Source organism: Colletotrichum jinshuiense, chromosome 3, assembly GCF_051148585.1.
Source record: "Colletotrichum jinshuiense chromosome 3, complete sequence".
Classification (NCBI taxonomy): Eukaryota; Fungi; Ascomycota; class Sordariomycetes; order Glomerellales; family Glomerellaceae; genus Colletotrichum; species Colletotrichum jinshuiense.
The window spans coordinates 1,124,175-1,141,621 of record NC_139310.1 but is presented as its reverse complement, the minus strand read 5'-3'; the positions used below and the strand labels follow the sequence as shown (position 1 = coordinate 1,141,621).

General features: G+C 51.9%; 6 protein-coding genes across 6 annotated transcripts; 4 read left to right on the top strand and 2 right to left on the bottom strand.

The window, feature by feature from the left end:
• Positions 1-3,841: 3,841 nt before the first annotated feature.
• Positions 3,842-5,588, top strand: EsH8_III_000335 (transcription factor domain-containing protein; the record flags this gene model as incomplete). Its single annotated transcript, XM_083262060.1, has 2 exons — positions 3,842-4,398; positions 4,526-5,588. The coding sequence occupies 2 exons, from the start codon at positions 3,842-3,844 to the stop codon at positions 5,586-5,588; spliced, it is 1,620 nt and encodes a 539-aa protein (XP_083122547.1).
• A 1,080-nt stretch (positions 5,589-6,668) lies between these two features.
• On the top strand, positions 6,669-8,248 carry EsH8_III_000334 (class I SAM-dependent methyltransferase; the record flags this gene model as incomplete). The annotated part of the gene is made up of 9 exons (XM_083262059.1): positions 6,669-6,719; positions 6,780-6,806; positions 6,870-6,960; positions 7,023-7,064; positions 7,119-7,273; positions 7,341-7,378; positions 7,432-7,569; positions 7,685-8,104; positions 8,176-8,248. The coding sequence occupies 9 exons, from the start codon at positions 6,669-6,671 to the stop codon at positions 8,246-8,248; spliced, it is 1,035 nt and encodes a 344-aa protein (XP_083122546.1).
• Positions 8,249-9,063: 815 nt separating this feature from the next.
• EsH8_III_000333 (FAD-dependent oxidoreductase) lies at positions 9,064-11,635 on the bottom strand (the record flags this gene model as incomplete). The annotated part of the gene is made up of 5 exons (XM_083262058.1): positions 9,064-9,775; positions 9,831-10,507; positions 10,569-10,939; positions 10,994-11,265; positions 11,340-11,635. The coding sequence occupies 5 exons, from the start codon at positions 11,633-11,635 to the stop codon at positions 9,064-9,066; spliced, it is 2,328 nt and encodes a 775-aa protein (XP_083122545.1).
• A 1,400-nt stretch (positions 11,636-13,035) lies between these two features.
• On the top strand, positions 13,036-13,508 carry EsH8_III_000332 (uncharacterized protein; the record flags this gene model as incomplete). Its single annotated transcript, XM_083262057.1, has 3 exons — positions 13,036-13,083; positions 13,144-13,204; positions 13,270-13,508. The coding sequence occupies 3 exons, from the start codon at positions 13,036-13,038 to the stop codon at positions 13,506-13,508; spliced, it is 348 nt and encodes a 115-aa protein (XP_083122544.1).
• Positions 13,509-14,148: 640 nt separating this feature from the next.
• Positions 14,149-16,128, bottom strand: EsH8_III_000331 (uncharacterized protein; the record flags this gene model as incomplete). The annotated part of the gene is made up of 1 exon (XM_083262056.1): positions 14,149-16,128. One exon carries the CDS (start codon positions 16,126-16,128, stop codon positions 14,149-14,151), a length of 1,980 nt encoding a protein of 659 aa, XP_083122543.1.
• Positions 16,129-16,629: 501 nt separating this feature from the next.
• On the top strand, positions 16,630-17,256 carry EsH8_III_000330 (E2 ubiquitin-conjugating protein UBC7; the record flags this gene model as incomplete). The annotated part of the gene is made up of 2 exons (XM_083262055.1): positions 16,630-16,876; positions 17,003-17,256. The coding sequence occupies 2 exons, from the start codon at positions 16,630-16,632 to the stop codon at positions 17,254-17,256; spliced, it is 501 nt and encodes a 166-aa protein (XP_083122542.1).
• Between the last annotated feature and the right edge of the window lie 191 nt (positions 17,257-17,447).

Genomic DNA, 17,447 nt, shown 5'->3' with positions numbered 1-17,447 from the left:
CACGTGTTTTAGTTCCATTCCAAGCCACCACGCGTATTTGGAAAGGCCTGCAGGATAAAGCCATGCCCCATCGGGTAGCCAGGCAATATGCCCAGCTGGCTCGGATGAGACACATGGGGTAGAGGCCCCTGAAAGCTTGTTCTCGGCCGATAGTTCCCAACTGCATCTAGCTGCTCAGTATGAAAATTGACAATCTTTGTAAGATTTCGCTGTATGTCTCAAGAGTTTATTCTCATTAACTATATAAAGTGAATGGCAGGGCATCCGAAAACTCTCTGATAATGGGGACACCTTGGCGACATGCTCTCAAGCCATCGGTGTTTATTCTTCTTCATTTTTTTCTGTCTTTTTCTTTGAGACAGGTACGCAAAATTACGTACTGTTTCCGTATGTTACTCCGGCTACGATCTCGCACCTCGGCAATGCCAAGAAGTCCGAGGTCCGGGGTTTAGTGGGGCTGCATACCGCCATAGCTACGGAGCGTCGATCGCCGTGCAGAGCCTCGATTTGCTAGTGATTTGAACATGGCTTTCCAAAATTTGTAATCGTTGAATATCAAACTTATCGAGGGCCATTGTAATGCTGCTTGCCGCACTAGACACAATATTTGGTCACAGTTTACGACTCTACAGATCCTTCATTAATAGCACAAGTATAACCAAGCAAATTAACAGAAATTCGAGCAAGATAGATCTATGTTTCTTGAAAAATATGTTTTGCTGTTATATTACCGTTTCGGGCCTACAGACTACGTTCAATGATTTGCCCGTTGGCATTATGCATGATACTATTTTTGATTACATGCTAAATACTCTAGTCTTGAATTGAAAAAGCTTCTCGCGCCGTCTTGCTACTTCGCGCAAGGCGATCACCAAACCTGATGAACACGAAAGGAATCACTCCCATTGCCATAGCGATGAACCCAAGCACTGATGGAGCCCAGTGCACGCCCAAATTAGAGTACATGCTATTGGCTGCAAGAGGCAGCAAAATGGCCCCAATGGAGCGTGTCATACTTGCTGCTGCGTGAGCGGATGCGGAATATTGTCGAAAGACATCCGTAAGATAGTTTATCATTCCCATGAATAGCAGATTGAAGCCGCATCCAAATAGAACGCCGCTGAACATCGGAACAACGGGAGAAACGGAGGGCCACACGGTCCACGCTAGCCAAAACAAAGCAACTACCATGCTGAGAAGGGAAAAGGCGTCAGTTACGAGTTTCTTTCTGGCATAAGGAGATCCATACCAGGGAGAAGCAATGCATGCGAGAGGTAGCCTGCGGTAGATTGGGTTCTCAGTCCATTTCGCGCCAGCTTTTGTCTGTGAATCGTGATACCGCGTCCAGGTCCAGAAAGTAGCCAGAGCAAAGAAAACTCCAAGAACCTCTATAACAAAAGAACAAACTTGTCAGCAAAGGGTTTTATTATCAGATTAAGCAGAAACTGATGAATGAAAGCAACATACGAGGCAGGAATGCCAATCCCGCCATTCCTGGTTCGAGACCATAAAACCCTTGGAAAATGACCGGGTACGCTTGAAACATGAGGTAAAAGACAGCGTAGGCCATGGTGAGGTATGCGGAGGTGCACAGGAGGATCGGTTCGGTGAAAAGAAGCTTCATGGGACGAAGAAAGATCTTTCGGACCTCGAATGGCTTCAGCTCAAGCCTCTGCTGCTTGCCTTCATCAGATCCATGGCCTTTCTTGAGCTGCCTTTTGACAGCTTTGTTGTGGAGAACAGGCGCGTAGGTTTCGGGTAACGTGAGAACAAGAGGCAAGCCGGCGGTTGCGATGATACCAGCGATCCAAAAAGGCCAACGCCAAGAAACCGGAGAAGAGAAGCCTGAAACAATAGGACCAATCAAAGGACCGATGGTTGTGACTGTCATATAGAGAGCCATTGCATTTCCACGGACTGATGGATTGTCAAGTATGTCGGCATAGAGTCCTCCTATTACGGTCGTCGGTGCGGCAGCATTGATACCAGATAGTAGACGAAACACAAGAAGCGCTGGGTAATTCGGGGCTCCTGAGCAGGCAAGCATAAAGACGAGATAGCCCAAATACGTTCCAATCAGCACCGGGCGCCGTCCGATGTATTCACTCAGGGGGCCGAACAGTAGTGGACCAAGGACGTATCCGACCATAAAGAGCGAGTTGAGAAGTATAAGATGGACGCGATTGGACACCTGGAAATAGTCGCTGATGGCATCAAGAGCCCCCGAGGGCATTGATGATCCGAGGTTACCATTGAAAGTGCATGTGAAGCCTGCAACAACAATATGCAGCTTCCTCATCTGGCAATCACTCATTGGATCAGCTTATGAAAAAAAGTTTGCATAGAACGATGATTTATATGTCATGGAAGACGGAATACCACCGTAGGTCAAACTCACAGGTGACAACTTGGTAGCGTCCAACAGGTCTCTTCCCATCTCTAAACAAGATGCGCCGTCAGAAGTATCGCCTGATCTCTCTAGGTCCGTCGTCGACTCATACTGTTTAGACGCAAGACCACTGCTAGGGCAATGAGTTGTGTTTGAGTTTCCCATGACCACAGGGTTGATTAATGGCGCTAAACTCAATTTACCAATGTGTCGCTTATGTTGCTGGCTGGTGTTAACAAACCTCCGAGTTGTTATGGGAAACTGTAAGAACTGGCCGTGGCATGCCTTTTCCCTTAAATGTCTCTACATCTAGGTCTCCGTCCATTGCTAACCGCACACCAAAATTCCACTAGATACTCAAACCTTTTACGTATTTGGTTCCATTTTCTACTGATTTCGAAGCAATGCGGTCTGCAAGTTATTCCTCACGTTAGTCGATATATTTCTATTGGTCAGTCTGCCCGACGGCGCGACTTGTCGAGAAACTGCACTGATTATTCCCGAAGTTCCGAGGAGGGGGCGTAGTCTTATGTAATCTTTGCACTGAAATGGTAATGAGTGATTGGTCAGGATTGCCGAAAGCCCTTTACCGTAGGTACATAACTTCCGAGCTTCACGCTTTCGGTTTTTACGCGATCCACTCCGCCATCCAAATACTCCTAGCATCATCTCCACCACAAGATCTGCGTTGAGACTGTGCGCGAAGCGAGGGCTGGACCATTCGATTCGGTTGACGGATTTTACTTCTGTATCTTCTCGGAAACCCATCTTTCAGGTTCGGTATCAGACCGAACGCATGTCTACTGAAGGGCGCGGCAGGGCGTCATCAGGCCCAGCGTTAAGGAAAGGAAGAACCAGTATGGCACCTCCTATGCTCGGCCTGCCGTAACATTGCTTCTCAAATTCTTGGTATCATTTCTAACCCACTGTTCCAATTGAAATGTAGATGGAAGAGCTTGTGTAACTTGTCACCAGAGGAAAGTCCGTTGCGATATCCTACAAAAAGGAACGCCGTGTTCCAAATGCCGGGCGAACAGCGTACCGGATTGCCGGATATTCGAAAAGACAAAGACTAGGACTTCTTCGGCCCGAACATTTCCCAACTCGAATGCAGCCATACAACCTCGATCAACAAGTAATCCCCAGCCGACGACAACACCTACGGGCTCGAATGGAGCAAGTCCGTGGGCAAACGTTTCTGCAGAGTCTGGCCCACAGTCGAACTCGACAAATGAGTTCACAGTTCAGACTCACTACGCCACTGAACTCGCAACTCGTAACTTAGCCGACTTCCTCAACCGAGAAGAAGTCGGGTCTCAAGAAATACTCCCTAGTGGTCGGCTCTATTTCATCGGCACTGAGTTCTCCAATTTGAACTACTTAGTGCGACAGCGATCCGAACGGCCCGACCAGAATGTACTGCACTTCGGAAGCCATCCGCTCGCTCCAAGAATGTCATCGGTACCACCAGAGGCTCTAGAGCTGCCAACCAAGGCTCTGGCGGATGAACTTGTCCAGGCGTACTTCACTTATATCAATCGCGGTTTTCCTATTGTTGACGAAGACTTTTTTATGATGAAGTACAGTAACACAGACGCCGAGACAGATATTGTGAGGCCCAGGCCGCTGTCATTGCTTTTGCTGAATGCTATATTGCTCGTCGGAGCACATGTTCTGTCTCCTCAGCGCGAAGACGTCAAAGCGATGAAGCCTGTGTTCTTCAAGCGTGCGAAAGCACTGTTTGACTGTCGTTTTGAGCAACACCGTGAAACTTACCTGCAGGCTGCCATTCTTCTCACCTGGCAATGTGATGACCTCGAGGATGTCATTTCCAACTCCTGGCATTGGGTAGGTGTTGCAGTTCGAACAGCCTTTGGTATGGGCATGCACCGAGATAATACCCCCTCCAACCTTAACATCATGGATAAGCGCTTGTGGACGCGTCTATGGTGGACTCTCTTCCAGTTCGATGTGCTAGTGTCTATGGCCCACGGCCGGCCTCAGGCCATGTAAGTATGCCGCCGTTTTGTTTCATTCCCGTCCATTCAGTGCTTACGTCTCTGGTTATCAATCTTGCCATATTTTCTCTTCTAGTTGAATCCTATCAGTCAATTTAAAGTAACATTATTGCAATAGCAACCTCGAAGATTCCGATGTGCCGATGCTAGAGGAACATCATTTCGACAATGCTCCAGACGCTGAAGCCACTTTCACCATTCAACATACTCAGTTATGCATTATATTTTCTAAAGCCATGAGAAAACGGGCTGCCCTACGGTCAACTGCCGAAGACCGAGCGAAAGCAACGAGGGAGGCCGATGTAGCCCTTGCCGGGTTGATCACAAACCTTCCTGAGAGGCTTCAACTCTCACATGGAGAGACAGACGCATGGCAATCAATGTTCCATCTCACCTACAACAGTTTCTTGATTCTACTGCATCGTTCTTCTCCCCGTCCCGTTCCGGGCAACTCGCCGACAGAGGCTAGCAACGACTTAAGCATTTGCTCTGACGCCGCTGCTACAATTAGCTCTATATTCGAATATCTTCGTAACAGAGACATGTTATGCAGGCTGTGGCTTCCGAGTATTCACGTGCTCTTCACAGCCTTAGTGCACACTTCCAGCCAAATGCATTCTGCCAACCCTATTGTGGCGGCCAAGTCGAAGCGCCACTCCGATTCCATGATCCAGACATTACATTCATTGAAAGGTCAGTGGCTATACGCACAGAGCCTCCTTAATCTTTTTGAACCGCGGAGTTCGGACGACCGTAATCGTCAGCAAAAGTATCGCCTCGGAGATTTGGACAAGGAGAAGAGCGCTGAAAGAGAGCATTCTGCTCGCTATCGCAGTGGCTCCAGGTTCTCCCTTCCCCCAGAACATATCAGGTTCGACAACTGTACTGTCGAAGGCTCGTCAGCAGAGGCCGGCGGCGATAATCTCGGACGGCCCCTCAGCTCTGGACCAGCCTATATTTCGCAGACCAGTCTTCCCGGAGCTGGCCAGGACTTTGCGAGAAGTCAAGGGGAGCAGTATCAAGTGGACCTAACAAGAGATATTTCCCAAGACGGCCAGATTTACGGCCCCGGCTTTGGAGATGCTCTGGGCCTGACTGATACTGATCACATGGACATGTTGCCACTTCCATCAGCACTAGAGTTTCTTTTGGCTGGAGCAGGCAATAATTTTGACTTTTGATACTCAAGTTGGCTACAAAAGTGTTCACAGTGGAGTTAAAATAATATTGATGCGACCAGAAACATGGACGATCTAGGGGAATCTCACTGTGCTGATGATTCGACTATAGCTCATCAAATAAAGCTTATTGTTGTTATTTCGCAGATCTAGGTGCTGTCTACTTTGGGTATCATAGACTAGATTCAAATACATGTAAACTATGAATGTCACAGTACTTTCTACAACTTTGCGTATCTCTCGAAAACTTCCGAATTCTCCAACAAAATACGCCTTCGCATGGACCGCCCGCCGACTTCATGTGGGCCGGCTGCCCGGGTGAAGGTGGTCTGCCCCAGCAGAATATTGAGCAGCAGCCTCACGCCGAGCTGCAACATCTCTATATCCGCGGCTCATGGAAGCTCTCTATTGTTCCCTGTGTTGACGACGCAACTAGGAGTGTCATTGTCAAGGCTAAAATGATATTTCCAAGCTAACTGTACAGTTCAACTTCAGATATGAAAAAGGACAAGGCAGACTGCAGTGTAGTTCAGGACTCTAAAGTTAAGTGAAGCACGAATGTTAAAAGTGAACTGAAAAACATGGATCGGAATGAAAGAGACTCGAAACGGACGCGAAATGAAATTGAAAGGGAAAAGGGACAACAGTTGTAACAGAAAGTAGACGTCATTTGAAAAGCGTGTGATTAACAGGTCAAAAATTGTGCAGAACAACTCTCGAACGTTAGTGTTGAATGCCTGCACCCAGGTCCAGCCAACGCTGTCCTTTTTCATTCTCTTCTTCCTGTTCCTCCAGGGTTGGCGTACGATAATTTCCTGGGTCCCACATTTGTCGTCTCCAAATGGGCAACATCACCGCTCGCATGCATATGCACTCTGCATGTTTGCTTGATGAAGGGTTGTTCGTTGGTTCTTCACGGTTGGCACGGCCACGGTTGGGCCAAGAAAGAGGGGTTGTCCGATCTACCTGCCACCGTCAAAAAGGCCCGTTCCGCCCATCGTTGCTTGTTTCTGCATCTCTGTCTAACAAAAATTGCAAAGTCTTGAATTCGCGTCGAGACTCATTTGAAGATACACCGCAACCATGGCCAACGCACAAGACCAGCACCAGCACCATCTTGTTGCCGATGATGAGGTAGATATCCCGCAGCTATAGCGAGTGTTTGTTTAGAAACAATGCTAATCAAAGTATCAGGTGACTGATAGTGAGGCGGACCTTGAAGTAAGTGTAGATTGCCGTTCTTTCAGCGAAAGGACCATTTTATTGATGTCTTGTCCATTTCAGAGTCTTTATTCGGACACTACTAGCGTCCGAAGCTCCTTTCAAGAGTACCGGATGGAGAACGGCAGGTCATATCATAAGTACAAGGATGGCAGTAAGATAATGCCCCCTACATCAAATCTCTAATGTTAAATAGTTTCTGACGAATCGCCGTAGAGTATGCCTGGCCCAACGATGAGAGGGAGAACGACAGACTAGGCATTATTTACTGAACCTTTATTCGCGGTGTACCATTGCTAATTCTACTGGTAGATATGCAACATGAAATTTGTAATGTCACATTCCACGGCAGGCTGGGGCTCGCTCCGTCTTGTAATGAAGACGCTAAGGTCGGTCGCGTCCTCGACCTTGGTACCGGCACCGGTCTGTGGGCCATCGACTACGCTGATCGTCATCCCGAAACTGAGGTGAGTCGTAAGATAAATGAACTCACTTTGAGCCTCGAGTGAGTGTCTAATTGGGAGATTCAACTAGGTTCTGGGCGTGGATTTGTCTCCAATTCAACCCCGAGAGTAAGTTTTCGCCCTAGGTAAAGTCCCTTCACATACTAACAGGGTGGCTTTAGTGTGCCGCCAAACGTCAAGTTTGAAGTCGACGACATTGAGGAAGACTGGCTCTACTCCCAACCATTCGATTACATTCACCTTCGATTCATGAATGGTTCTCTTGCCAATTGGAAGAAGACCATCGCTAAGGCCTATGAGTGAGTTAATACTTTCACAATTAAGAGAATTTTATTCTCTACTTTGGAATCTCAAAAATCTGCCCGAATTCAAAACCCCTACCAGAACTATGAACTGAAATGCTCATAAATTTAGCAATCTCGTCCCCGGTGGCTACTTTGAGATACAAGACAATGATTGCGTCTTCACGGCCGATGACGGCACGCTGCCTCCAGAAAGACCACTGGCTGAGTTTGGAAGACTAATCCGGGAAGCTGCTGAAAAGTTTGGGCGTGCGTTTGTCCCTTGCCCCGAACTCAAACCTCTCTTGGTCGACGTCGGCTTCAAAGATGTGACCATTGATCACTTCAAGTGGCCGTCAAACCCCTGGCCCAAGGATCCTCATTATAAAAGAATTGGAGAGTGGAACTTCCACAACTTCGTGGATGCCGCCGAAGCGTTGGCCATGGCACCCCTGACGCGTGGCCATAACTGGACAAAGGAAGAGGTGCAAGTCTTCCTCGTAGGTGTTCGTAAAGACATGAGGGACACAAAGGCCCACTCATATATGCCTATGTAAGGCTTCGACTTCTTTCTGTGATTTCAAATTCCCTTTTCTTTTTTCTTCGACTAACTTGGCACTTTAGTTATACCATTGTTGGCAGAAAGCCTTTGCAGGAAGATGCACCGGGTCCAACTCAAAACCCTGCTCTGAGTTAGGATGGGACTACGAGAACTACTGCTGCTTCAACTCTAGGTTCAACTAAAACCTAGGACAAGTGTAGCCGGTTCCTTAAAACAAAGCCCATGTCGATGAGAGAGAACGTTTAATTAGTAGTGACGAGATCTAGGCAAATATAATCTAAGACGCTATTAGGTAGCGCGACTCTTTTTTCCTCTTCCCAATGTTTGACTATAGTAACAGTATGAAAATTACACTCTCAAGACAATCTGTAGCTTGGTATTTCAGTAATTGAGCGCAAAGCTACGCGTTTTTATATATGTTATGCACAGATTAACAAAACATACCAAACATGCTAGCCAAACTTGAGCAAAATCAACAGAATAAAGGGCTCGTGTTCATATTGATAGTTTCGGATACCATCTCGAGTAATTTGTGTCGGAACAATACAACGCTAGTCCTGATCAAGTCGGGTTGGTGTCTCCCATCTATACCACCGCCTGCCATGATTGAGGAGAGGGAGCGTGAGTATCAGGTGTCTACCTAATCGAACACGATGACGATTCCCCGAAAATAGTATCTGGCTGGGCGTGCACAACATCCATCATACTCGGAGGGGGAGACTGCATCACCGCGACCAAGACATCAGCACATGCGTTGCTGGCAAGGTAGGCCATTACGCTGATTAATATCAGTTGTTCATTCTATTTGTGTTCTACAACCAAACTAGATAAGGACAACATGAAATTGTAAATATCTTACAGTACCCGAATCACTACTTTGCAAACGCCATAGCACAAAAGGCATGCGGAGATCAGCTAGGACATGGCTGAGGCCCCATAAAACCGAGGCCTCAGTTGCCCAGGCTAGACATGACATGCTCGCGCCAGTAAAAGAACCCCGAAAACGCTGCTCCAGGCCCCAGGGCGACGCTGCTGGCCACAGATGCTAGACCCGCCACCAATGCCTCCTTTGTAGTAACGAAGCCTTCGGACCGCATTTCCCACGTCAAGTACAAAGATTGAATTGTAGAAGCTAGGCCGAATAGCCCGTGGTGACCCGTGAAGAAACCGGCAGTGCTTCCTGCAGGATGTGTCTCAAACTTTGAGTATACCGTGCCTGCGATATGGACAGCTGCACAGATTCCCATCGCAAATGCGTAGGTGCATTTGAGCGGCATAACGTCCTTTTTCTGGTACATAGCCACAAAATCCGCCTTCTCATTCTCCTTGACTTGCTCATTCACTTTCGAGGGCTGAAAAGCGTTGTGAATCTTTTCGACGACATATGCAATGCCCTTCACAAGAGCCGCGCAGTATATGGGTGCCATAGCTGCGGTAAAATTGACGACTTCCCGAAGCTGTGTGTGTCGGATTGGCAGAGACACGAGGATTGCTGGGATAACATAGCCAGCAATGAGAGACGGCAGAATAGATTTGGCGATGCTCGGGGGAACATGCCTTCCGTACAGAGTGTTAGATCCTCGCAGAGTTATTCCAAGACCGAGTAATGGTGTGGCAGCGTTGGTGCCAAAGGCTGCCAAAGCAACACCAGAAAGTGATGGCCTATTGCGAGCGTTAGTCATTACATATGGGAAGCCATCAACAAGCATAAGCGTACCAAAGCAGGACAGACAGCCTGTTGCCAACACGATGTCCCTCCACAAGCCAAATTGCGAGAGTGGACAGTAGGTTTGTTCTGAGTTGCATATTTTGGACCAGACTTCCTGTCGAAGCCACGCCAGACAGGCTGGAAAACCCTGTCAACATGCTGAGACTGGACGATCCAGTTGCCCAGGCTTTGAGGCCATCAAGGAGAGTGTAAAGGTGGGTTGATGCACCAGAATAGTAAAGCAGCACTGCCATTGACCCGGAAGTTAGCACCGAAGCCATTCTGGACGCCAATTGGTTGTTGAGGGGTTTCGCAGGAAGCTCATCGTCGAATGGTACAAGTCGGTGCCGTTTGGGTACGGGAAGCCTGTAGACGCGATGGCTCGCCTTGCAGATGGGGACCGCCGTATTTAGGAATCCGTCATCTCGCAGAAGCGGCATCAGGTATTTGATGACTATTTCTGATACTGCTGATCTCCCCGTCAATATCATTTGAAGCTGATGAGCTTGCTGCACCAGGTTTTTCGCCCGGGCATGGCGGTTTGAATGGACTTTGGCCAGGGCGCACTCGACGTCATTCGCAGAATGGCTTTTTGGATTCTTCTCCAGCATATCGGTAAGGGCGTTGACGAGGAGTGCTGCCGCCTCGATAGCGCCGTTGCCTCCTTGGCCTGAAATGGGATCAATCTGTCATTCACAGTCTCAGTTAGCGGTAAGATAGTAGCAATGATTTACTCCAGGAACGAACCTTGTGACTAGCATCCCCAATACAGACGATCCTCTCGTAGTGCCACTTTTCAAAGACGTACTCCTCCAATGGGACTAAGGTGGCCATAATGCGGTTCTTGTAGATATCCCCAAACGTCACAGACTCGTAGATTTGGTCCGTCAGGTGTGCCCTAGCTAGGTTCTCCGTGTCTTCTTTCGAGTACTTGGGGATATCACTACCGTATTTTGTCTCACCAACGCCGTCAAACAGAAACCAGTAGGTTCGGTTACCAGGCGCGCCAACAATGAGATAGCTGCGTCCTTTTTGGTAAACTATCTGTTGGGTCCCTGCTGGCATATTCTTGGGGCGTTTGGAGATTCCGAAGATGCATCGTGTATCGACCGGTACTCCTGAAAGAGTTTAGTCCAGTTGGAAGCATTACGAGTAAAATGACAAATACTCACTAGACTCTTCATTCTGCGGGAAGTAGCCAGGACTGTTCTCATGACCAATCCGCCACATTTCTTTTCTTACGGTGCTGTGGATACCGTCTGCTCCAACTACAATGTCTCCCTGGAAGATGGCACCGTCTTGGGTATGAACAAGCACACCTTCACCGACAAGCTCAACTTTTGTCACTTTCTTTTTTGGAAGAACTCTGTTCTTGTTCTTCAGGTTGTCGTAGAGAACCTGAAGGAGCATCTGTCGGTCGATAAAGATGGAAGGGTATCCTGTTCTGCTTAGTTCTTAGCGCTGATCATTACCGTCCTCTTCCGTGAGTCCGCAGCTCCTGGCTTTACGGCAACATACCGATGCATCAAGTGATGGCTAGCAGCGGTACTGTTTTCGCTAGTGGCTTTGCCATCTGACCCGCGGATGCTTGATTGTAAGTGAAAGTCTCCTGCAATGTCCAGAATCGGCTCGTAGCATCCAATCTGGTCAAGTATACGAAAGCCGTTTGGCAGCAATCCAATACTTGCACCGACCTGTGGTGCGATTTCGGGATATGCCTCGAGGAGCGTGTAGTCAATGTCAAGTCTTTCCAGCAGGTTGGCGAGGGTGAGGCCAGCGACACTGCCGCCGACTATGACGACCTTGAACCCCATGTCGTAGTCGGAATACAATAAAGTGAAAACGAATTGAGGATCTCGAAACTAGTGAGGAGTACGGATTTCGCGCGCTCAATACATGTTTTTAAAAACCTATTGTTTACTGGTTTTATACGGTAACAGAATGTTACATCGATTCCAGAGTCAGCCGCTAGGGAAAAGGGGTTACCTGCGTGTGCACACAACTCGGGGCGTTGTTGACTTCCGACCGAACATATTCGGGTAACACGAGACGGCGCGTCTTACTCGGACCCCCGACTTCAGGGGATGATCACTGGATTCGAAGACTCGGGCTCGGCAATGTCGAAGTCGTCCCATACAGGAAATCGTTCCCGAGAAAACCCCACCCTTCAAAACCCGAGCGTCCACAATGACGGGTGTCAAATTTAGGGAGATGAGTTGACACGGCGGTTGACCTGGCCGACCGCCAATATATTGCACGGGAGACAGCTTGTCAGCCATGACGCGGTTCTACACTGAGTTCGTCTCATCACGTCTCATAATTCAGAGTAAGCTGCCGACAGCCCGCTTACAAAGGCCCGGAGACAATGAATCCGGCATGCTAATCGGCCGTTTATATTCCGTGCGCCGCTTGCGCGATCAATTGTGGGCTGCCTGTAGACTTGCATCGTTGCATTTCGCGCGTGTTGCAACCCCACGCGATCACGCACTACCATGTGTGTGCATCATTGGGCAACGAAAGAAATATTGCAACCTCCATAATGATGCTGAAGTATAGCATTCTAGATGGGCATGTGGGTCTGGGCGAGTGTGTTGATGAGGTATGGACGGGATTCTACTACTTTGATGAAGCTGAGGCTCTATGCACGAGCAACTCGATACATTTAGTGACGTGTGATATCCTATTAAGCTCCCAGTCATTAAAGAAGGTGTGTGTATGATGAACATTGATGCTAGTCACTAGTGAGATTTAGGACAGCAGTCTGAGATTATCCCGCAACTCTTCATTACATTCTCGACCATCATTGAAGCTCGCGCCCGTCATCTGCATACCACCGCATCGCTGCAGTTCGTCGTCCGCGTGCACCACCCAAAATGAGACAGCGACCAAAGCCAAGGGACCAAAACACTTTTAAGGGATTCGTTCAGGGCGTCAAGCTCAATCTTTGAGACAGGGTGCACAACGTCGAAACCCCATAATCGCCAACTCGGGCCTACCATGAGGTACCAAACCTTTAGTGGGCCTTGGCTAAATCGGTGAGGTCAGACAAATACGTACTCTCGGCTCGGAAAAACCCACCCTCCAGCTACCTCCCCCAGAGAGCGGCCTCACTTTTCATCCTCACCACCAAATACCCGACCCGCGATCGCGACAAGCTGCCCCCCTCTACCCGAACCCCACGACAGCTCAATCCCGATCTCCAAAAGCCGCAATCATGACGTCCACAATCGGAATCCCCATTAAGCTCCTCAACGAGGCCCAGGTACTTCCTTATCCTCCCCCTTCTCTTCCAAGAAAGCCAAGCTAATGCATGCGCGCGCAGGGCCACATCGTCACCCTCGAAATCACGTCCGGCCAAACCTACCGCGGCAAGCTCCTCGAAGGTACTTTCCTCCCCTCCACCTCTCCCAAATATGGAAGCAAAGGCTAACCGCATCCTCTCTTACAGCCGAGGACAACATGAACGTCCAGCTCAAGGACATCACCGTCACCGCCCGCGACGGCCGCGTCTCCCACCTCGACCAGGTCTACATCCGCGGCTCCCACGTGCGCTTCTTCATCGTCCCGGACATGCTTCGAAACGCCCCCATGTTCCGCTCCCGCAACGTCCGCGGTCGCGGTGTGGGTATGGCCCGTGGTCGCGCGACCGTCAGCAGGGCCAGGGCCAGCGGGCGTGGAGGACGCTAGGATCGCCATTCTACGCCTCGGCCATGAAATGACATACACACGCATACACTTGTACGAGACGACAACATCATCAAAAACTTCATTGCGAACGAGAAGAAAAAGAAGCGCGCATATTCTTTGGCGAAGTTCCTGGGTCGAGGGGAAAGGAGAAAGAGAAGAGGCGATGATTGGGGGTAGTGTTGTTCTTGATGGGGGAACCGGAGCTTTCAGCATAGCTCCTGGAAAAAAGGTCCCTTGGCGTTTTACGGTTTCTGGAAGATTTGGGGGGAATCAGTGTGGGGAGGTTGGGTTCTGAACCGAAGCCTCGACTGAGAGCCAGAAAGGGCATGGATCCACGATGCTCTACCATTAAAAAAAGAGATTCCGGCGATTAGATGCTACGATGATGGGTACGGCGGTCGCTAGGGTAGGCCTCACTCTTTCACGCAATGAGCCCGGCCCTCTCAGCATTGACCCCGGCTGACATTGATAGGCGTCGTAGCTGAGAACAACAGCAATAGAATGCAAACGCCCTCTCGGCGCCCAAAAAGAGGCCCTCTTGTGTTAAACCCTTTTTTTATGGTATCGCAGTCATGTGTCTATGGTGACGTTTTTTATACATTATACAGATGGTGGTGGTACAACGTGAGAGAAGAGACCCCTACTGCAAGCGCTTAAGCGCATCTTCGGCCTTCTGCACGAGTTCCTTTGCCTTGCGCAGCTCCTCGGCGCCCTCGATAGACGCATCCTGCTCGCGCGACCCATCAAGCGCCTCGGCAACACTCTGCTCGACCCCCCTCACCGCCTTGCGGCCCTCCTCGCGGACCTCGCCCTCCCAGTAGGTCCTCGCGGACTCCCACTTCTTTTGTAACCTGCGCAAGCTCCACATGATGCCGAGGGCCGCGACGGCGCCGGCCTCGTAGATTGAAGAAGCGTATTGCGAGACGTACAGCAGGCCCGCCAGCGCGGTGGTCAGGGCCGAGGTGCTGGAGGCTTGGAGGACCAGCTTTTGTGCGAGGGCCTGCAAGGCCGGGACGGTTTCCTCGTGCAGGTAGCGGCGGGTGAAGGAGATGTGCGTCGGCCACTTTGGCGCCCGGTTGGCGGTGGCCTTGGTGACTGTTTTCGTTTCTTTGGTCGTTGGAGGCAGCTGCTGCAGCTCCGACGTCGGCTGTGAGTATGTAGGCGCGTCGGCGGAAGTGACGACGCCGGACTCGGCAATGCGTCCGGCCAGGTAGACGAGCTCCCTCTCGGCGCCCGGCAGGAAGCGCTGGCTGAGCATGTCCGTCGTGAGCACGCCCACGTCGTCCACTCTCCAGAACAGCTTCCACCACCCCAGCTTGCGCCACCGCTTCCCCGCGAAGGCGAGGTCGAGCTGCTGCTGGAGCTCCTCGTGTGCGAACTGCGACCACTCGGCCAGCCTCTCATTCATGACGGCCAGCCCGGGGTACGAGGCCTCCGTCGACAGGCGCCCGGACAGCGAGCGCGACTCCTCGGCCTCGATCTCGGCCAGGGTGTTCCGTAGTAGAGACGCGATAAGGAGCCGGACCGCTGGCTTGGTGACCTTGTTCTCGTCGGTCTGCACGCCCGACTTGAGCCATTGGATAATGGCCGGCACGTTGCTCTTGTACCACGACCGCTCATACTCCATGGCATTGCCAATGTTTTGGCGGATGAGATCGAGCCCCTTGGTGCCCACCGCGAGATCAACCGGCTGGAATGTGAGCTGCGCGTCGTCCTTCTCAGCCGGGTAGCTTGGCAGGTTGACGGCTGCGAACACCGTGTCGCGGTACTCGACCAGCGGCAGCGATGCCACCTTTGCCGCGCCCATGATACCCTCCGAGACGACCAGGGCCTTGTGCACCGGCGTTGTGACCGGCGTGTACCGTCCCGTGTTGGAGGGGATGTCCACCGTCGGCACCAGGACGGACTCCTCGACGTCCTGCAGCAGCGCCTCACCCGGCGCCGAGGAGAGCGGGTTCACCTCCATCAGCAGCAGCTCGATCCCGTGCCCGTTGAGCGCGGGCGACGAAACGTCCAGCTCGTGCAGCAGGTTCCTCTTGGATATCGTCAGCGTTGCGCCGGCCTCCGCCGCCCTGTGCTCCTGCCCGATCCTCACGACGAGCGGCTGCAAGGGGTCGTGCTGTGCCAGCTCCTTCTCCCACTCCCCTTCGTCGCTCAGCGGGTCCGCGAGGAGGAGTCGCAGCAGGTCCTTTGCCGCCTTGCCCGGCTCGGCGCCGTTGGCGAGCGCGAGGATGGCCACGCGCACCGATTCCCGGCCGGGGTCCTGTCGGAGGCCCTGCAGGGCGAGCTGCAGGCGGGAGAGGTTGACGTGGTTGACCGCATGCTTCTGCAGCTCCAGCAGCGTGTCGATGAGTTCCGTCCGGGGGTTCTCGGGTGTCGCGGCCTCGAGCGGCGCCGAATCGGTGGACTGGAAGCGGCGTTGCCTCAAGGCCTTTCGGGTGGTGGTGGTGGGTGCGGCGGCGTGCTGCGCGCGGTTGGCGGTCGGCCGCGAGGGAGCCGGTGCTGTTGACAGCGAGCAAAACAGGCACACGGCGCGCGAGGAAGCGTTGCTCTGCTTCCCGAGCGACAGCGAAGAGGCTGCGCGGCCGGCGATGGGCCTCAATGGGAGTCGTGGCGGCATCATGCAGGAGGCATGTGGGTTCTGGCGTCCTTCGTCGTCGTCAAGGGGGGGAGAGGGCAAGAGAAAAAAAAAAAGAGCGTCGCAATGTGCAATTCCCGAGATCGATGGGGAGACAGACGGATTGAGGTCGGCGCAGGGTGTCCCCAAGGGAATAATTAGAGCTCCAAAAATGTTCGGTGCCCCGACCCAAGCTCCGTTGGCCAGGTCCACCGTGGTTCGCGGGCAAAACTTCGGTGAATTGGCCACGCCTCCCAGCAGCAGCTAGGCCGCCCCCCACCCCCGCCAACCTCCCGTCACTACCGACGCACCGACGGGTCACTCCATGGTCCAACCGCGCCCGTGTGTAAGTCTACGGTGTCAACAGTACACCACCTCCCAACAGTTCACCACTCCCTTGGGCCATTCATTCCTCGTCCTCCCACTACTCACCTAACCTGCGACGCCGACCTTATTCCCCCTCCGAAACATCCGCGACTCGGATACATCGGATACCCCGCCGACATGGCTCAATCCACCGCGCACCGCCGCCTCCTCCAGGAGTACCGCGCCCTGACGAACAACCCCCCGGAAGGCATCACTGCCGGCCCCCTCTCCGAAGATGACCTCCTCCACTGGGAGGCCCTTATCCAGGGCCCCGAAGGCACTCCCTTTGAGGGCGGCGTCTTCCCCGCCGAGCTCAAGTTCCCCAAGGACTATCCCCTCGCCCCGCCGACCATGAAGTTCCTCGTGGACATGTGGCACCCTAACAGTATGTTCCCCTCCTCCCTCCCCCATACTATCCCAGACTGCATGCTCCTGTATGGGAGCGGAAAGCCAGGATGCAGCGCCGCTCAACGCCCGAGTTCGAAAGAGCTAACAAGTGGGCGCCGCGCAGTCTACCCCAGCGGCCTCGTCTGCATCTCCATCCTCCACCCCCCCGGCGACGACCCCAACCACTACGAGCACGCCTCCGAGCGCTGGTCGCCCATCCAGTCCGTCGAGAAGATCCTCATCTCCGTCATGAGCATGCTCGCCGAGCCCAATGACGAGAGCCCCGCCAACGTCGAGGCCGCCAAGATGTGGCGTGAGCGCCGGGGCGAGTACGAGCAGAAGGTCCGCAACGGCGTCCGGCGGTCATTAGGGTTGTAAATCCCACCAGGCCACGCAAGCTTTTGATGGGAAATCTACAGGGGAGGATGAGTGTGTGTGTGTGTGTGTGTGTGTGTGTGTGTGTTTGACGCAAGGAAGTTGGAGTATGAACCAAGGCGGCAGTGTTATCCGCCGTTGAAGCAGGTGGCGAAATATGGTCAGAACTACTCGCATAGCACGGCGTTTGGGGA